Source organism: Podarcis raffonei, chromosome 16, assembly GCF_027172205.1.
Source record: "Podarcis raffonei isolate rPodRaf1 chromosome 16, rPodRaf1.pri, whole genome shotgun sequence".
In the NCBI taxonomy this organism is placed as follows: Eukaryota; Metazoa; Chordata; class Lepidosauria; order Squamata; family Lacertidae; genus Podarcis; species Podarcis raffonei.
The window spans coordinates 18,979,739-18,998,335 of NC_070617.1; the positions used below are offsets into that span (position 1 = coordinate 18,979,739).

Genomic DNA, 18,597 nt, shown 5'->3' on the forward strand with positions numbered 1-18,597 from the left:
CCCATGCCAGATATACACACCAATGAACATGTCAAGCCAAATAAGACTGGATAGCTACTAAAAAGAATTTTAAGTTTTAATGGTTCTATTAAGAGCATAATGGCACGGGTCTAGAGTATGCACACCTCAGAAGTCATGGATTCCCCTTCCCATCTCCCCAAAACATGCACTGTAGTACATAAGGCAGCCACAAACCCAACATGACAACTACCGTGCATTTATTTATTAATTCACAATAACGCCCCCTCCTGTGTTTCCATACTCACAATTATTAAGCTGGATTAGTTTCCCTATTCTGCTCATTAAACATGCACTGAAAGAGGGGGGGATAGACACCCATTACCTTCCCCAACTCTATGTCCCAAGGGCAAGGATGGGAAACCTGTGTGTCCCTTCAGGTGTTCTGGGACTTCAACTCTCTACAGCCCCAGCCAGCACTGGCCAATGGCCAAGGCTGATGGGAGTTGGGAGTCCAACAAGACCTGGAGTACCAATGGTTAAGTGTTGTGTTCATTTACCTTGGATTATATACAGAATCATAGTGAAGGTTTATTGCAGAAAACACCACCTCCAAAGTTCAACCAAGATCCTTAATTGGCAACAGAGAAGGTCAAGAAAGTGAGAAGCAGCCAGCGAAGTCCTACCAGAGTAGACCCATTGAAACCAAGGGCCATGATTAACTTAAGTCCACTGATTTCCATTGGATATACTTGAGAGTAGGACTCATTGGCTACAATCAAAGTGAGTGTGTCTGAAAATAAGGCACTTGAAACACCCAAAGATAAAGCTAGCAGACTTGTTTATGGGTGGCCCAAAGACACTGGAAGAGCAACAACACTTTCCAACAAACTCTTTGCTCATAAATGACTATTTTAGAATTCAGACAAGGGATAATATTCATATGACACATACCTCACAAGGACTGATGCTTTACCATGTCACTGCTGAATAGGCTACATTTCCTCCTCCAGTGCCTTTTAAGAACTTCACAATTAAGACACTCAAGGGGCTAAGCGCTTGCCATTACTACGCCACTACAAAGCAGCACCTGTTGAACTCCTGCCTAACACATTGCACTTAGGACACACAGGAAAATGAAAGCAGCTGGAACCCTTGGGATGTCCTAGCCCAAAGAGAGCCTGGGCAGAACTTCAAAGCCTAGAGATGAGGGGTGGGTTGGCCAGCAGCTTTCCGGTCTGGCCTGGCTGCAGGCCACTCCCGTTCTTCCCACAGCGTCACTCCATCGCAGGTGCATATTTTCTTGGGGTTCTGGAAGAGGCCGGCAGAGCGTGCAATGATTCCACAGGCCACTCTAGGAAGGAAAAGGAAGGCGGCTTAAGTCCTTAGCTGCAGAGAGGACCACTAGACCAGGTCTCTGCATCCCATTATTGCAGGCTTTCTCAACCTGTGGGTCTCCAGATGTTGTTGAACTACAACTCCCATCACCCCTAGCTAGCAAGGCCAGAGCTCAGGGATGGAGTTGTAGTCCAACAACATCTGGGGACCCACAGGTTGAGAACCGCTGCATTATTGACTTAAAATAGTTTTGCAGCTGCCTTCCCACAGCTCAAGCTCTGGAAAGACTTGGGTATGTTTAAAAAATGATATTAAAAAACCATCCACACACACAGAAGAAGACCCAGCAGACTAGACACAGTCAAATCCAACTCCAGAGATGCACTGCATATCGTGGTGGGTGGGGAAACGATCTGGCTGGCAAGAACAGGATCCTTATCTCCCCTATACCTCCCACCCCCGCAACAAAATTTTACAAGTGGTTGGGGACACCTACTGGATGTCAGAATGTTATCAGGTGCCCTGTTTTTGCAAAGCAGAAGTTTGAACCGGTGGGAGGCTGTGGGTGTGAAGGAGCAGTCTTATGTGTGCACCTTGCTTGACCAAAGAACAACTGGGAGCTTTAAGCTCCCGATTGCTCCTCTGAAGTCTTGCCCTTTGCCCATACCATATGGGTGGCGTGGCCTACTGAAAATGGCCTCATGGACCGAATGGGGAGGCCTGGAGGTCTACGTGCTGACGGTTCCTCACCCTGCTGTACCTGTTTAAATGGAAAACCAGTTGTGCGATCAATCACTGGCTAACCTTTTCCTCAAGGCTCTCAGGAGTCCAGGCAAGCAACACCTCCAGGTAGCAGGAAAGACTTGGGTCTGCCAAAGACCCTGTTGGTTTTCAGTGAGCCAGAGTAGGCAATGCTATGTCTGATGGACAAAGAATCTGCCCCGGTTTTAGACAGCTTCCTAGGTCAGGTGCCCCACCTTGCAGCAGACAAAGAGAACTCAATAAACTCTAATCCTTCTTACCTCTCACCCGAATTTCCAGTGACTTTTGAGAGCGGGTGGCTTCCGCGGCCCAAGTCGTCCTGCCCTGCGTCTACCACCAGTGAACGGCCAATGATGTCATGAACCTAAAATGGAGCATAGCAATGCATGTGCAACCAATCCTTGTAATGGTGGCAGCTCCCAGCAATGCTGGCCTTGCAAGGGGCACTACTGTACTTGATCCTAAACTGAAAACAGCTCTGCTCAAACTATTGGGTCATAACAAAACTGTTTGGCCACTGGATGAAGTGCTGCAACATGGTGTGTTCCTGACCACTGTCAATGCTCTGAGAGAAGCTGCCAACAACAGAAGAAAACTGACAAGCAAAGCAGGTTTCATGAGCAACACCACAGAAAGGTCATTTTGACTGGGAAGTGCGTCACACAAAGCCTTGAGGCAGGGTGGGTGTGATGTGCATTGATAGGAGGGAGCTCAGGAAAGTCTGTTTAATACAGCACAAGGTTTGGTCCTTCCATCAATCTCTAGATTTGTTATCGTGTTTAGCTTTTGTCTTTTTTTCAGCTGCCAAGCTAGCAGCTTTCCACATTTATTTGCTGATTCAAAAGATCTTTGCTTCATCTGTTTTATTTTCCATTCAATCTCCTGATTGATCAGTTTTGAGTATTCTGCTTGGTGGAATTTAATTTCTCTCAGCACCTCCTTGGACTTTGGTTTGGTTCTCAGTTTTTTTTCTCCTTGGTGTATTTTCTCCAATATTTTGTCCTTCTTTCCGTTCCAGAGTTTTTTCTTGATTGAATTCTGTTGTATCAGAAACCCTCTCATAACAGCTTTACTTGCGTCCCAGATCGTTCTTTTTTCAACTGTAGTATTCAGATTTATCTCAAAATAGTCCTTTAATGTTTTTTGGGCCTTTTTCACAATCTCTTGATCTCTTAGTAGTGTGTCATTCATTCTCCATCTGAAGGAACCGGGTTGAGTTAATCTAAGTTCTATTTTCAAGGCGTTGTGGTCGGAGCATGTTTTTGGGCAGATTTCCACCTTTTTAGTCTTGGGTGCCAGCCCCCTGGAGGTCCAGATTTGGTCGATCCTTGACCAAGACAGGTGGGCCTCAGAGAAAAAAGTTCCTTCTTTACCTAGGGGGTTCTTTGTCCTCCATATGTCGATCAAATCCAGATTGTCAGTCAGTTCGAAAAAAGTTTTGGGCAGTCTGCCATCAGATGTTAAGTTTTGGTTGTAAGACTTATCCATATGTGTAGACACCACTCCATTCATATCTCCCATCATTATGATGTTAGCATAGTCCAAATAGTCCAGCAACGTCTCATGCAGCTTCTTGAAAAATTCTGATTTCCCGTCATTTGGGGCATAAATTCCTAATATCAATATTTTTTCTCCTTGGGTTTGAATTTCAATTGCCAAAATTCTTCCTTGTTCATCCTTAAATAGAAATTTGGGTATCAGGCTCTCCTTAGCATAGATCACCACTCCTCTTTTCTTTACTTTGTCAGACGAAATAAATTCTTGACCTAATCTTTTATTTACCAAAACCTTCCTGTGGAGCCTGGTCACATGGGTTTCTTGTAGGCAAATAATGTCCAATTGTTCTTTCTTCAATATGTGAAATAACCTCCTTCTTTTCTCCGGGGAATTTCCGCCATTTATATTCCAACTGAGTAGCCGCAGAGACATCCTGAACTATTCTGCTACACCTAGAGCGGTGTATCTTCTTTCTCCTCTGGTTCCGAAGGTGCAGGTATTGCTCCACCTGGGTTGGGTATAGGCCAATTAGCTGCTGCTTCTTTTTGGAGGTCTTCTCCGTGGTCGTGCTGGAACTTTTGTAAGTCCTCTGGTGATCTTATTTTAACCTTCTTCTGTTTGTAAGTGAATGATAGCCCTTGTGGGAACTCCCACCTATAAGGAATTGTGTTGAGTCTCAGTAACTTAGCCAAATCTGAGTAGGTGGCTCTCAAGTCCAGTAACTGTTTAGGAATATCTCGATAAATTTCCACCCTTTTCTCTTGTATCACAATTGAGTTTTTGAAGTGTAGGCCTAGTATTTTGTCTCTCTCCTCCCTTGATCTCAAAGCTATTAAGCAGTCTCTGGATCTATCTTTTCTTACTAATCTTCCCAACCGAAAAGCCGATACAATTTTAAAATCAATTTCTTCTTTTAAGTCCCAGAACTTTGTAAACTCTATTGTCAAAAGTCCTTTCAAATCTTCTTGTTCAATTTCTGGGACTGCCCTTAGTCTAAGGTTGGTCTCGCGATTTTTCAATTCCACCAACGAGAGATAGGTTTGTTGGTCCCCTATCTGTTTATGAAGAGGCTTGACTTCCGCTTTAACTTCCTCGACTTCTTTTTTAGCTGATGTTGCAATTTGAACGGCTTCCCCTGCCAGTTTACGATTCTCTTCTGTTGCTCCTTGCAATTTTTCAATTGCTTGAGTATGTTGGGAAACCTGATCTGTCAATTTCTGAATCGAGGATGTTGCTTGGTCAATTTTTGTTGATTGGTTATCAATTTTTTGATTTATTGCTGACAGTTGTTCCAAAACTTGTTTCAGTACTGCCTCAGCTCCTCCTGCTGCCATATCTTCCTCTTCAGATTTTTCAGGCTTTTCGGTTTCTACTTTTTGTGTCGCAAGCACAGCTGGAACTGATAATCTACGTCCCTGAGTTAAAGTTGTTTGCAAAAGCTGTGCTTGCTTTTTTGCTTTCTCTTTCTCCTTAGCTTCCTTAGCTTTGGCTGCTCTTGTCTTTCCTGTGCCACTCATCAGTCAACGTTCAAGGTCAAGTGTTGTAATCCCATGGGAAAGGCAAGTCCAGAATTAAAAACAGTCTATTGAGAGAAGGTAAACAAAAAAAACTTTCCCAGGCCTCTGTATTCCCAATGTCCTCTAGGGGGAGTGCCACCAAAGTTTTAGTAAGAAGAAGGTAACTTTCCACAATTAAAGTCTCTTTGTTCCAACTTTAAAAACAATTTTAAAAGCAAATTAGTTCCAGCACGCTAAAAAAAAAAAAAAAGTCCTGCAGAGCCCTTTTCAACATATAACAAAGTTCCAGCAAGGTGCCTGCAATTGTATCCACTTCAGCTAGATGAGCTCAAAAGTTACAAAAGTATCTGGAAGCTTGCAACAGTTCCGCAGTTTAAACAACTTTACCCGGCCACCCGGGAATTTGGGGTTAGAGTCTTCCCTTGCCCTTGGGGTGTCCGCTCCAGGTCAATTTTATGCTGTATTTATTCTTTAAAAATAAAATTCAAATGTGCACGAAAGTCCCGATTTAAAGCTTCAAAGCTTCCCTGTTCACAGCGCTTTCCGCTCTTTAGACCGTCTGCTTTGATCTTGAAAGCAGTGTCGGAAGACGGACTTCCTCTTTCTCGTCTCCCGTTTTTAGCCAAATTTTCCGATTTAGTTTGTAAAGTCTTAGGTCCTTACTCACGGGTTTGATGTTTCAGCCCGATGTTTCTTGGAAGAAAGGTCAGCGCTCATCCGTGACAGCCGCGCGGCTTCGCCTCCGCAGAAAGAGCGATGAACCCACAGCACCGCTCCCCCTCCTTCACTCCGGAGCCCCTTACGGGGTTCCTTTTGTGATTTCGGGGTCGCTCCAGGTGCCCGCCGGGTCCCACGGCCACGGACTCACTCTGCCCGTGGTTTATCTTGATGGGTTGCCGCTGCGCCGTCGCGAGCAACCCTTTTCTGCGGTGCCCCTCTTCAGAGCTCGAAGAGGTCCGCCATCACGGTTTTGCGCCGCCTCCGGAAGAAACCAGAAGAAATTAGGAGGTGCTTCCACAGATACTTCAAAGAACTGTATGCACAGGGGCCCCAGAAAGAATCAGAGATAGATCAATTTTTAAAGATAAATGGACTATCAAAAATAACTCAAGATAAAAGATCAATCTTGAACTCTATAATAACCACACAGGAAATTGAAGGTGCCATTCAGAATATGCAACTAGGCAAATCTCCAGGCCCAGATCGACTTACCTCCAAATATTACAAGGTTCTGAAGGACTATTTGATACAACCTTTGTTGGAGGTATGTAACCAGATTATGGATGGGAAGAGGGCACCAGAAACGTGGAAAGAAGCCTTCATCACATTGATACCTAAGTCAGAATCTGAAAAGACTCAGCTTAAAAACTACCGTCCCATCTCACTCCTAAATGTGGATTACAAAATATTTGCAGACATTTTGGCAAATAGACTTAAAAAAGTCTTAAATGAAGTAATTCATAAAGACCAAGCTGGCTTTCTCCCTGGTAGACATTTATATGAGAACACTAGAAACATCATTGACATTTTAGAACTTTTGCAGACTAACAGGAACACAAGGGCGGTGTTAATCTTTATTGATGCGGAGAAAGCATTTGACAATATATCTTGGATGTTTATGAAGAAGAACTTGGAGGGGATGGGAGTGGGACGGGGGTTTGAGAATGGATTATATGCAATCTATTCAGAACAAAAAGCTAAATTAATAGTGAACAATGTGGTGACGGAGGAATTTAAAATTGAAAAAGGGACACGACAAGGGTGCCCTCTATCCCCTCTGTTATTTATTTCAGTCCTGGAGGTGCTATTGAATATGATCAGAGAGGACCGGTTGGTACAAGGGATAGAGGTCGGAGTGAAACAATATAAACTGAAAGCTTTTGCAGATGACCTAGTTTTGACACTGCAGGAGCCAGAATCCAGTACAAAAAGAGTTCTCGAACTTATATCTGAATTTGGTCGGGTGGCGGGATTTAGGTTGAATAAACAAAAAACTAAGGTTCTGACCAAAAATTTAACAATTACAGAAACAGAGGGGTTTCAGAGAGAAACAGAACTGAATGTGGTTAAAAAAGTGAAATACCTTGGGATCTATTTGTCCTCCAAGAATTTGAATTTATTTAAGGATAATTATGAGAAATGTTGGTTGGAAGTTAAAAAGGATTTAGAAATTTGGTCAAGATTGAAACTTTCCTTGTTGGGAAGAATTGCAGCTATAAAAATGAATGTGTTGCCGAAAATGTTATTTTTGTTTCAAACCTTACAGATCGTGGACAGAGTGGATTGCTTTGGAAAATGGCAGAAGGATATATCTAGATTTATCTGGCAGGGCAAAAAGCCCCGAATAAAGTTTAAAATATTAACAGATTCGAAAGAAAGAGGGGGGTTTGCCCTGCCGGACTTGAGGTTGTATTATGAAGCTGCAGCCTTCTGCTGGTTGAAAGATTGGTTTTTGTTGGAAAACACCGATGTCCTAGATCTGGAAGGTTTTAATAATGCTTTTGGATGGCACGCATACCTATGGTACGACAAGGTTAAAGCACATAAATTGTTTAAAAGCCACATTGTCAGAAAAGCAATTTTTGCAGTCTGGATGAAATATAAAGACTTACTAGAGAGTAAAACTCCGAGGTGGCTATCACCAGTGGAGGCCAAGGCCCGAAAAAGACCCAATATGGAGGCCTATTGGCCGAAATATTGGGAATTGACTGAAAAAATTGGAGACAATTGGAAGTTGCAGAGCCAGGACAAACTAAAAAATAAGGTGCGAGACTGGCTACATTATGCTCAAATTCAAGAGGTTTTCAAAATGGACAAAAAAGTTGGTTTCCAGGTGGAAAAGTCGAAACTAGAGACAGAATTGTTAGAACCAAAGACAAAGCTGTTATCTAGAATGTATAACTTGCTGCTTATGTGGAATTTACAGGATGAGACAGTTAAATCTGCTATGATTAAATGGGCACAGGATGTTGGACACAACATTATGTTTGAAGACTGGGAAAGGTTATGGAACACCGGAATGAAATTTACGGCCAGTACGGCCTTGAAGGAAAACATTATGAAAATGATATACCGGTGGTACATGACCCCAGTCAAGTTAGCTAAGATACATCACCTGTCTGACAATAAATGTTGGAAGTGTAAGGAAGCAGAGGGGACTTTCTTTCACCTCTGGTGGACATGCCCAAAGGTTAAGGCTTTCTGGGAAATGATTTACAATGAGTTGAAAAAGGTATTTAGGTATACCTTTCCCAAGAAACCAGAGGCCTTCCTGTTGGGCATGGTAGACCAGAAAGTGTTAAAGAAGGACAGAACTTTGTTTATGTATGCTAGTACAGCAGCAAGAATACTCATTGCAAAGAACTGGAAGACACAAGATTTACCCACGCTGGAGGAATGGCAGACGCAGTTGATGGACTATATGGAGATAGCTGAACTGACCGGCAGAATCCGAGATTTGGATGTAGAAACAATTGAGGTGGACTGGAAAAAGTTTAAAGACTACTTGCAAAAGTATTACAAACTGTATGAATCTTAAGACGGTGCATGATTTGAAAATGATACGCTTTAGCAATTATGATTAAGTAAATAGTAAACTAAGTGATAAAAGAGAAAAGGAGATAATATGAAATTGAACATGTTACGTTTATTTTAAAGGTATAAAAATTCTGACATAATACATTGAATATAGATACATAACATGTAAAAGTTACAATAAGGTATGACATAAGGTAACAAATTGCTGACATTGTTAATATAAAGAACGCAGAATCGGAAGGGGTGGGGAAGTCCAATTTGGGATTTTTGTTAAAAAAAAAAAAAAAAAAATGGTTTCTTGTAAACTCCTTGTTTGTAATGTATAAAATTTGGAAAGAAACGTAATAAAAAATATTATAAAAAAAAAAAAAAAATACAGCACAAGGTTTGCTCTGTGGAAAAGATACTGGAGTTTGTAGACATAACAGAGCCGACACGGGAGTTGGGATGCAAGTGAGCTGTGCAGGACCAAGCTGATTGCTAGCTTAGCAAAGGCTCTTTTTATCAGCAAGATACATTCAGGGCTTTGCCCTTTATACTTCTCCAATACCGAGCCCCCTGGGTGTTGCCTAGTTATCTATGCAACTTGCTCCACCACGCCATGTTCCCATTCCAGGGGAAAATGAGCGATACCTTTGCAAAGGAGGTAAAGGTCAGGACATGGAACACTGCTGAGGAGACAAAAGGTCAAGGAGTGGGCATGGCGGCTAGACAGCTGTGGCTTGTCTTATGCTGCGGAGGAGGGTGTGCCCTCACCCTGCGACGCCATCCCTACAGGAGTTAATGAACAATCAAACTATAAAATTTTCCTACACTGGAAGAAGGGATCTATTGATTCTGAAGAAAGGGGAAGGGAAAAGGAATCAGCTGCCCTTGTGTCCTGTCGTTTCCATCAGTTTTTTGATCACAAGCCCACTCACTGTGCTCCTCACATCCTCTAGGAAGCCTCACCTTCAGCTGGTTGTCTTCCATCCGGAAGGAAGCCCTTCCATCATCAGCTGCCAAGATATTTCCAAGATCCCCAGCATGCTGCAAACAGAGCCCCAGGAAGCACAGTTAGATTCTGGGCAGCTCAGCCCAAAACCACTATGTTCGTTCCCTTTCTCTCTCCCTCCCTCTCATACACGCAGCACAAACACATGTTCATCCCTTGCCTTCCTGCACGCCTTTCTCCCCATCACAACCATGCTCCCAGCCAGCCCATCAATTAACAGTTGGAGGAGTGCAGTTTACATGGCGAGGGACCATGTATGGGCTTAGGCAGGGATCTCCCCATGAGCTTGGCAGGGAAGCAGAAAAAGTTGTTGGTGGCAGTCAATTTGGCAGCCCGAGGGAACCTGCGAGTGCTACACCAAATTCGTCTTATTCTAAAGAGCTTTCACCAAATGTTGCCTTTCCCTGAAGAAGGCAAAAGGTGCTTGCCTCTCCTTCAACGCTCACCCTCTCCCCACTTCTTGGGTTTTTTAAAGAAATTAAAGTTCACACCACTGGATCATACCCACAAATGGATGCTTAGCCTGCCCTTAACTCCCAAAACTGGAAGTGGGTCCCAAATCAGGGCTGCAAACATTTCATTTCATTCAGTTACTTTATTATTAATTGGTGGGGAGTAAATTTAAAATCACTATGGGCAGGTTTTAATTGGAGACGAGAGTTCAGGACACGGTTCTTTATTTTTGAGGTTATTTTGGATCTGAAAAGTTATTGCAATAGGGAATGAAAGAAGGATGCCCCTTCTAACAAATGAGCAATAGCTTGTACATTATCAATATTCAATCAGTTACACGCTTGGTTACCGTAATTAATCAACTGAAAGTTCTTTAAACTGGCTCATGGTCCTGGTTAACAATTAATTTCATTTATCAGTCAGCTGGTGACTTACGAGCAGAACAAAAAGCGCAGAATTAAAGCACAGCACTCATCAATATGAAAACAAGACAACCACCTCAACACCAGGAGGAACCTGGAGGGTTCCCACCCCTGCCTGAAGGAATTTAATACCTGGCGATGCCACAAACTCACCCTATGAACATCCTGGGGGCCCCCGTGACATTCCCCATGAGGATTGAAGTGGTCTCCACAGCTGTTTGAGACACAAGAAAAGTTTTGATACCGAGAGTCAGTGAAAGAAAGGGCTCCCTAAAGCCGAGGAGACGCCTCAGAAGGTGCCCATTAATGCCTCTCACCTGTCGCAGGAATTGGTGACATCCCCAAACTCATGCACATGCAGGCCGTGCAGCCCCGGCTCCAGACCATCAATGGCGCCATCAATGAGGCAGCTTTGTGGGGACAGCTGCAAGAACCTCACCACACCCTGGACCAACCCTGGGCCAGACACCATTGCCACAGCGGCAGCACCGAGACTCCCTATAAAGGGAAGAGGTCGCACAAGTTTGCTGCTTGCTTCGAGGAGTTCCCTTGCACATGTCACTCTCAGGACCAAGAGACTTCCAGGGGAGGAAATGGTGGACTGCCTCCCTCTCTGTCTACTCTCTGCTGACAGAGGTTAATTTTGTGGTGATTGATGGTAATCAGACGAAATCACAGTGGGATAAAGAGTGATCAAGGGAGTAACCTCAAGTGCTGTGATCAAAACTGTTTTCTGCTGTCTGAACTGACACTGCATCCAAACTCCTCATAAGAACCCTTCATAGGTTCTGCATCCTCCCTTAAACGTTTTTGGGACAGGATAGCCTGTAACTTAGCGAGATTTATCAGCCGGCAGATGAAAACTCACTGTCGGAAAACTTGCAAGAGCCACTTTCTGTCTTTAATAAGAGAGAGAAAACTGGTCGTTAAAGTGTCTAAGGCACAGCAAAAAGCCCGATTTATGATTGACGATAAAGATTAAGCAACTAAGGGGAAATCTTTCTTTTTCTTCTTCTTGTGGCTGGGAAACTGAAAGTAAATTGGCCGTCACTTCCTCTGTGGGGAAAGAATATCGTGGGAAAACAATGTTGCTGTGACTGTGATCTTAGGGTGGAACCTTAAGGCAGAAATCTTAAGTTAAAGTTGGAACTTATAAAGAAACTGTGTTGTTAATAATGATGCTTTTACACATAAGCAGGGAGGGCGAGAGAATCTGCAACTCCTGCAATCACGACGAACGCTCTAGAACAGGGGTAGGCAGCCTGTGGCCCTAGGACAGGGGTGAGAAACTTCTGACCCATGGGACACCTTTAGCTTGCTAGGGGTTCCTATTTTTGCCTGCAAGGCTGTTGTGGTTAAAATACGGCTACCTGTCAATCAGATGACATCATCACAATGTTTGATGGGTACTGTCAACTCCTGTGAAAAGCCTATGGGTACTGAGCAGGGAGTTTTCCCTTGCTTGACTTTCCAGGACTTAAAGTGGCACACAGAGCTGATCCCTGCATCTCGCAGGGATGAACCTGCAGATGGGCAGAGGATTCAGTCCTGCTAAGTTCAGCTGCATATGCCAGTTCTGGTGGGGAACTGACACATGCAGCCCATCTGTGTAGAAAGCAGAATTGCAACCCTCCACCCATCAGATGGTGCACAGGGAATTCAACCCCGCTTGGTCACTATCTTCCCCATCCCCACTTATCAGTTTTGGTGGTGGTGGGCAATCATGGGTGGTATCCAACTAAGTTCTACTTAGAGTGGATTGTTAAAATTAATGGCCTTAAATTAGTCATGTTAATTAATTTCCATGAGTCTACTCTGATCCAGTGATCTAGCCTCTGCAAGTTACCCATTTAGGCCTTTGGCAAGGATGGCTTGTCGATCCCCCACACAGACTGATGGGTGGAGAAACAGAGATGGCAGACAGCCACTGACAAGTTGCCCATGAGCAAATGTCACTCTCGATGGCAGGAGGGGAGGTTGACAACTCCTGCTCTAGCCACTGTTCTTCTCTGTACCAGCACATTTTCTGATAAAAATCCTTAGCCCGCCCCTCCCCCAACCCCCTGGTTAGCTAAAATTGCCAATATTCATTTGGGAGGAGATGAAGAAGCCATGATGCTTGGCACCTATTGAAAACCAGTTTTGAAGTTTGTTGTGGAGATAATCTAGGTGGGAAGCTGGAAGGAGGTGAGGCAGAATCAGCTTACCAGGCACTGCAGCCCCCATCCCTTTCAGCACAGCACTGCGTCCGGTGCTCTCCAATAGGCTTTGGGCCTTCTCAGCACCAAGGCTAGTCTCCACCAGCACACTCTGTGATTCTAGCTGGATGTTAAGCACCTGGAGGCCTGGGGAAGAGGTAGGAGGTGGAAAGAGATAGGGAAGGAGAAGGTGAAGTGCAAAGACAGAAGTCACTGCCATGATGCAACTGTTGTATTCCACACTAGTCCATTAAACTGCCCTGTTCCCCAGGGGTTCTTCCTGTGACAAGCCACCACTTCTACTCATAACAAGAGTCTCCTCCTTTATCCTTAACACAAAATATTCAGAAGACCTTCCTGATGACATAGGTGTTACGGCTGTGGAACCAACTGCCTTGGAAGGTGGTGGACTCCCAACTTTGCTGGAGGTTTCGAAACACAATCCGGATGGCCAGTGATCAGGGATGCTGTGGTAATAAATTTCCTACACTGGCAGGGGGTTGGACTAGATAACCCCTGAGGACCATTCCAACAGTATGAGTCCTCCCACACAAACCTGCCTGTTGAGTACCACCAATCTGCTATATATTTTAGAAAGTGATTTGTCTGTCTTTCTATCTGTTCTCCATAGGTCTGGCTACCTCTTTTGCCAAATTTGGCACTAGGGTTCCCACGCTGGGGGTAGCTGTTGTTGTCAATGTTTGGGCATTGGCTGCTATTCTGAAGCAAGACAGCAGACCAAAATGTCACTTTGGCGTGACTTTGTCTGGATTTTTTGACATAGGTTCAGTGGCCTTACCCCTGCTTCTTATTCTCCTGGTGGCATCTGTATAGTCACCATTTCTTTTTTAAATGGCTAGCCATATGTTTTAGCAATGTCACAAGGTAGCTAACAATTAAAATAAAAAACAGCACAAATCAAGAAAATGATACAAACACCTGGCGGGGAGAGTGGGGAATAGTTTATCAGAGAAAAGAAGAACAAGCCCAAAAACTCAGGAATTAACCTGGCACCTGAAGCCAGGGAGTATCTAGGTTTGATGGACCTCCCTGAGTATATTGTTCCATTAAAAAGGCCCTTCTGCCAGAGGTGGTGTGGGAAGCCTTTGGCATTCCAGATGTTGCTGATTGACAGCTCCTATCAGCTCCAGCAAGCACAGCCAGAGATGATGGGAGCTGTAAGTTCAGCGATATATGGATGGCCAAAGATTCCCCACACCTATTTTGGCAGATTTAGACAGAAGCACACAGAAGGCTTTTGATGTTGTATGGTAGCTGTAGACAAGATGAAGACCTAGGTGGACAATTGTGCTGATATTGTAACACATTTTTAAAGTACTGCTGTGCTTTCTGAGGAGCGTCAATGTGAGCAGTGGGGAAAAATAAAATTGCAGTGCGCCCAAGGAACAGGAAAAATGCCCACTCCCTGGACAGGGTTTAGAATTGTCACTTCAGATGTTGTTCCAACTTCAACTACCGTCATCCTTGCTGGCTAGGGCTGATGGTAGTTGGAGTTCAACAGCATCTGGAGGGCCATAGGATCCTGACAAATGCTACAGGCCTTCATCATCTGATCACCTGGTATTCCCTGCAGAGATGACTGAATGGCCTCAACACAATTCTGACACACCATCTGGACAGCAAACTCCAGCTGTAAAAAAGCGAGAGAAGCTCGTATGAGTCCAAAGCTGCTTATTTAAAAAAGGAAAGAAAGAAAAATGTTGTTTTATGTAGAATGCAGAATATCTCTTACTGATCTGCAGCTGGAACATGATTTCAAATTACCAGACACTATTCAAGGAAAGCAGGGGGAACAGTGCTGAACCTGGTGGGCAGGTGGTCCTCCTTAGCACATTATGTTCACAGGATAAGGTTAGTACTATGTTAGGGGCAGTAGTTTGAATCCTTCACCCATTCAACAGTCTTTCTCCTTCATACCCTATCCATGGACACCCTAAACCTGCACGTTTATCATCATCATCTTTATATCCCGCCTTTCCCCCAAACCGGTAATCAAGGCAACTTAAAAGATAAAAGCATGGAAAGATATTCATTAAAAAGCAAATAAACACTAAAGCTATATCTTTATTGTGTATATGTAAGCTGTATTTCACCATGGCAGATTATGTGTCCATCTCGTTGAGTATTGTCTCTTCTGACTGGAAATGGCTTTCCAGGGCCTCAGGCAGAGGAGGGCCTTTCCATTCCTCGCTGCGCGATCCTTCCTAACTGGAGCTACCATTGGAGGAGGACTTTGCACGTCTGTTCTGCCGCTGAACGATCCCCCGCCCGTTTCTCCAACCATCCGATAAAAGGTAGCAATTCCACCCACCCTCACGGAAGGCTTCCTGCATGTTTGCCATAGCAGGCAGAAACACAACAGGGGCAGACGCGGCGAGAAAAAAAACTTCCCCTGCTGGATTTCTGCATGTCATGCCTCTGCTTTTTAAGGCGAGATAATGGCTGGGCGAAGAAATCAGTGGCCCACCCCCGGCGGGGGATTCTATCCCACCTTGCAGCTGCTGCTGCCTCCACCGCTTCCTGGAGGTGCTTCCATCGCCGCCGCCGCCGCCTCCTTCTTCCTTTTCCTTCACGGGGAAATGTTGCCCGCCGGACCCGCTTGTACAAACACAAAACAGGAACCCGGAAGACGCTGACCTGCCACTCTAGCTCATCTCTATGATCGGCGACCGACTCGTCCTGTAAAAAGAGCAGTAAACTGAGTTGACAACGTCACTTCCTGCCCCCTCCTCTTCGGAGTCCGCGCACCCTTTTCCCAGGCCCGGAACCAAACTCTCGCGCTCAGCGTCCCCCGGGGAAGCCGATTGGCGCCGAGTAGTCCGTTGTGGAGTAACCATGACGACCGCTCCATAAGCCACCCTGGGGTTGCTGTCGCTACTGCAGGTGCAGCTTCCGCCGAGCTCCCCGCCATGAATTCGTTTGTCGCGCTTCCCCGGCGCGAGGTGTACGCCCTAGACAACACGGAAAAGGCCAACCAGCAGCTGCATGACCACTACCAGCGGATCCTCGCCCCCCTGTCCCTCTTCCCGGCCACCGTCTCCAGGTTGAGGAGCTCGATCGACAAAGGGTCCTCTGCCATCTCGTCCCTGCAGAAGCCTGTGCCTGTGCCCATCTCCCTGGCCAACCTCATGCAGCTGCTAAAAGGCCGGATGGAGGTGGGGACCCAGTGGCAGCAAATACCCAGCCCACACCAGCGGGCCTTCCAGCAGGTCATCCTAACTGAGGTCAAGCACATCTTTAAGGATGTACAACGTTCCCTGTATGACCCAGCCTTCAGTCCCCAGGAAAATAGGGAACTCTACCAGCACCTGGTGACTTACATTGGCTTGGTATGCCAGCACCTTTTCCGTCGCTATCTGTCTGTCATGGAGCGCCATCGTGCACTGTCTGTCTTCACGGACTGTGCTAACCTAACTCGCTTCTCTGCTCAACTCTCTCTGGACTGTTCCAGGCTCCTCAATGTAGCAGCCGTCCGCCACCGCCTAATAATGGACACGAAGACCCTGCAACTCCGCCAGACCGAAACGTCCAGGAAACGAGTTAGTATGGCCGGTTGGAGGTCAACGCAGATGGACACATGCAATCTGCATTTCAGCATTGACTACTTCGTCAGGCTTATGAAACCTCACATACCAACGATGAGACAGAAGATAGCGAAGGATATCAAGGAATTGGAGGACTTACCTTTGTTAGACATGAACAAAATAAAGCAGTTAAATCTACCAAGACCGAGCTCTAGTAGCCACTTTAGACAAATGCAGTCTGATGTGATGACAATGGCATGCTCACGCACCAGTACTTTAGGAGATCGGCCTAAACTCCAGCGGGTTAAGCATGCCATTTCCAGCAGTCTCAAGAGGAGCCAGTCGTTGCCCAATATGAGAGTTGGACAGCTCCTAGCAGATGAACTTGGAATTCGTTTATCTGTGCGCCCTATCAGTCCTGATCTGCCTTGTCATTATGGTGAGACCACTGAAGATGATGGGCTCAAGGGAATGGCCGGGCTGGCTGAGGACCTCCGAAGACTAGCACAGAGAACAGTCCTGAAAAGCAGCCAGCAGAAAGGAGAGCAGGACGAGGATTTAGAGCTCCCTCCCCTCATTAAAGCCTTGACACGGCGCAAGACTAATGAGGTTCGCCTTGAGCAGCTTCAGAGAATACTTTGCTCTCTGCAACGAGAGGAGTCCTTTGAGGTGTCACGGAAGAACACCATGATTGCTGCCCCAGCCACACATCCTCAGGCTGCAACAGTGAACTTTAAAGTCAATGAAAGGATGGTTGTGAAGGCAGCTGATATGCAAGTGTCAGAAAGAACCTACATAGAAGCTGTGTCTATGGAGATATGTCCAGTAATTTACAACCACCTCCTTGGAGAGATAGATAATGCTACAGTGAAGTCTCTAGATGCAAATCTTTCGACTGGTGAAGAGGTCAGGGAGATGTACAAGGAACTAATGAATACTATCCCAAAAGACCACCTGAAATTCGACCTAGGGCCCATGATAGAATCCCCTGCAACCAACATTCAACTGGCTGGGTGCTTTGCTTCCTCAACATTGACTAGGGGGAAAAGTGAACAGGTCATTAATAAAGAGCTGAGTAACATCCTGCCACCTGGACCATTTGTCCCTGAGGAAGTGTCAGAGAGCCCAAATGTACCCTTCAAAAAAAATACTGGTAAAAAAACCTCTTGGCTTAAATGGTGGAAAGCAACATTCAACACTGACGATTACTTGAAATACATTGGCACCAAGGAGTCTGACTATTTGCCAGTGATATTTCATTTATACAGCGTTAAGGAAGATGAGGAGCAACAGCCTGTATTAGATGAGGTGCAAGTAAAGAAACAAGTGAAAGTGAAGAGAGATGTGATAAAGAAAGCTGCTGAACTTCAAACCAAGAAGGAAGAATTTGAGCATGGGAAGTGGAATTCCAAATGCGCCATGCTGCGGGGGTTGGAAAATGTTTTTTGCTCTGACCACACATCTGAGAATCTCAAGGTCTTTCAGAGAAGGCTGGAAAGACTGTGGACAGTTCTTCATTTCTCTGAACAGGAAAGGCTGGATATGGCAATTAAGTACAGCTCCAACCCATATTACTGGCTGCTCCCAGACATGCTCCAAGCTTGGGAGACAGCAGCACGGTCTATCCAGGACCGAGAACTCCTGCTGGCTGATTTGGAACAGTTTGAAGAAACTGCTTCCAATCCAAACCGCTTGTTCGACCTGGCCCCCCGCTCCTTCATAGCACGAATGAAGGAATCCAGAACCAGGAACCGCTTGCGCTCTGAGTTGGCCCAGTATGACTCAGAGCTCTATATCATCCTGAACAATATCAAAGAGTCTTACAATGACACAGTGACCTACAAGGGACGTCCATACCTGCAGAAGATGGCATGGGACACAGTGGAGATGCTCTATTGGCTACAGCAGGAGCGACGTGCCAATACATTGAGGAGAGTCATCCAGAAAAGGGGCCTAATTAGAAGACTTCCTCCTATCACTTAAAGACTGGTACCACTGTTTAGCTCAATGGCCAACACACCAAGATGGCAGTGGAGAAGACATCTTTTCTGCACATGCACCAAATTCATCCACATACTTTTCCAGCAGACCTCTCCTTCAGCCAAGCCAAAGGTTGAGAAACATGGAGGCAGACCCCAACAACCTAGATTCAGTTTGTAGTGCCATGGTCTATTGGTGGAATAAGGAAAAGAGCAGAGAGTGGTGGTGGGGAAAATATGGGCATGCACCAAACATCCAGAATATGTTTAGCTCATTCCAAATTTCAGAAGGGTTGTCAGTTTGTGAGATGTGCCTTATCCACAAATGAATTGGATCCTATGAAGAATTTAAGGTTCCCCGATATCCTCAAATTAAAAATGTTTCTTGTCCTCATGA

At 45.2% G+C, this 18,597-nt stretch overlaps 2 protein-coding genes across 3 annotated transcripts; one reads left to right on the forward strand and one right to left on the reverse strand.

The window, feature by feature from the left end:
- Nucleotides 1–55: 55 nt before the first annotated feature.
- CCS (copper chaperone for superoxide dismutase) lies at nt 56–15,344 on the reverse strand. Of its 2 annotated transcripts, none has more exons than XM_053369880.1 (8): nt 15,189–15,344; nt 14,255–14,327; nt 12,686–12,823; nt 10,796–10,976; nt 10,632–10,692; nt 9,561–9,638; nt 2,319–2,422; nt 56–1,312 (listed from the first exon to the last, which is right to left on the reverse strand). In XM_053369880.1, the coding sequence occupies exons 1-8, from the start codon at nt 15,231–15,233 to the stop codon at nt 1,159–1,161; spliced, it is 834 nt and encodes a 277-aa protein (XP_053225855.1). In that variant the 5' UTR covers nt 15,234–15,344; the 3' UTR covers nt 56–1,158. The 2 variants fall into 2 exon arrangements, with proteins under 2 accessions (XP_053225855.1, XP_053225856.1); XM_053369881.1 differs by lacking the exon at nt 15,189–15,344 and adding an exon at nt 14,791–15,160.
- Nucleotides 15,345–15,441: 97 nt separating this feature from the next.
- Nucleotides 15,442–18,597, forward strand: CCDC87 (coiled-coil domain containing 87). The gene has a single exon (XM_053369879.1). The coding sequence runs from the start codon at nt 15,607–15,609 to the stop codon at nt 18,202–18,204; it is 2,598 nt and encodes an 865-aa protein (XP_053225854.1). The 5' UTR covers nt 15,442–15,606; the 3' UTR covers nt 18,205–18,597.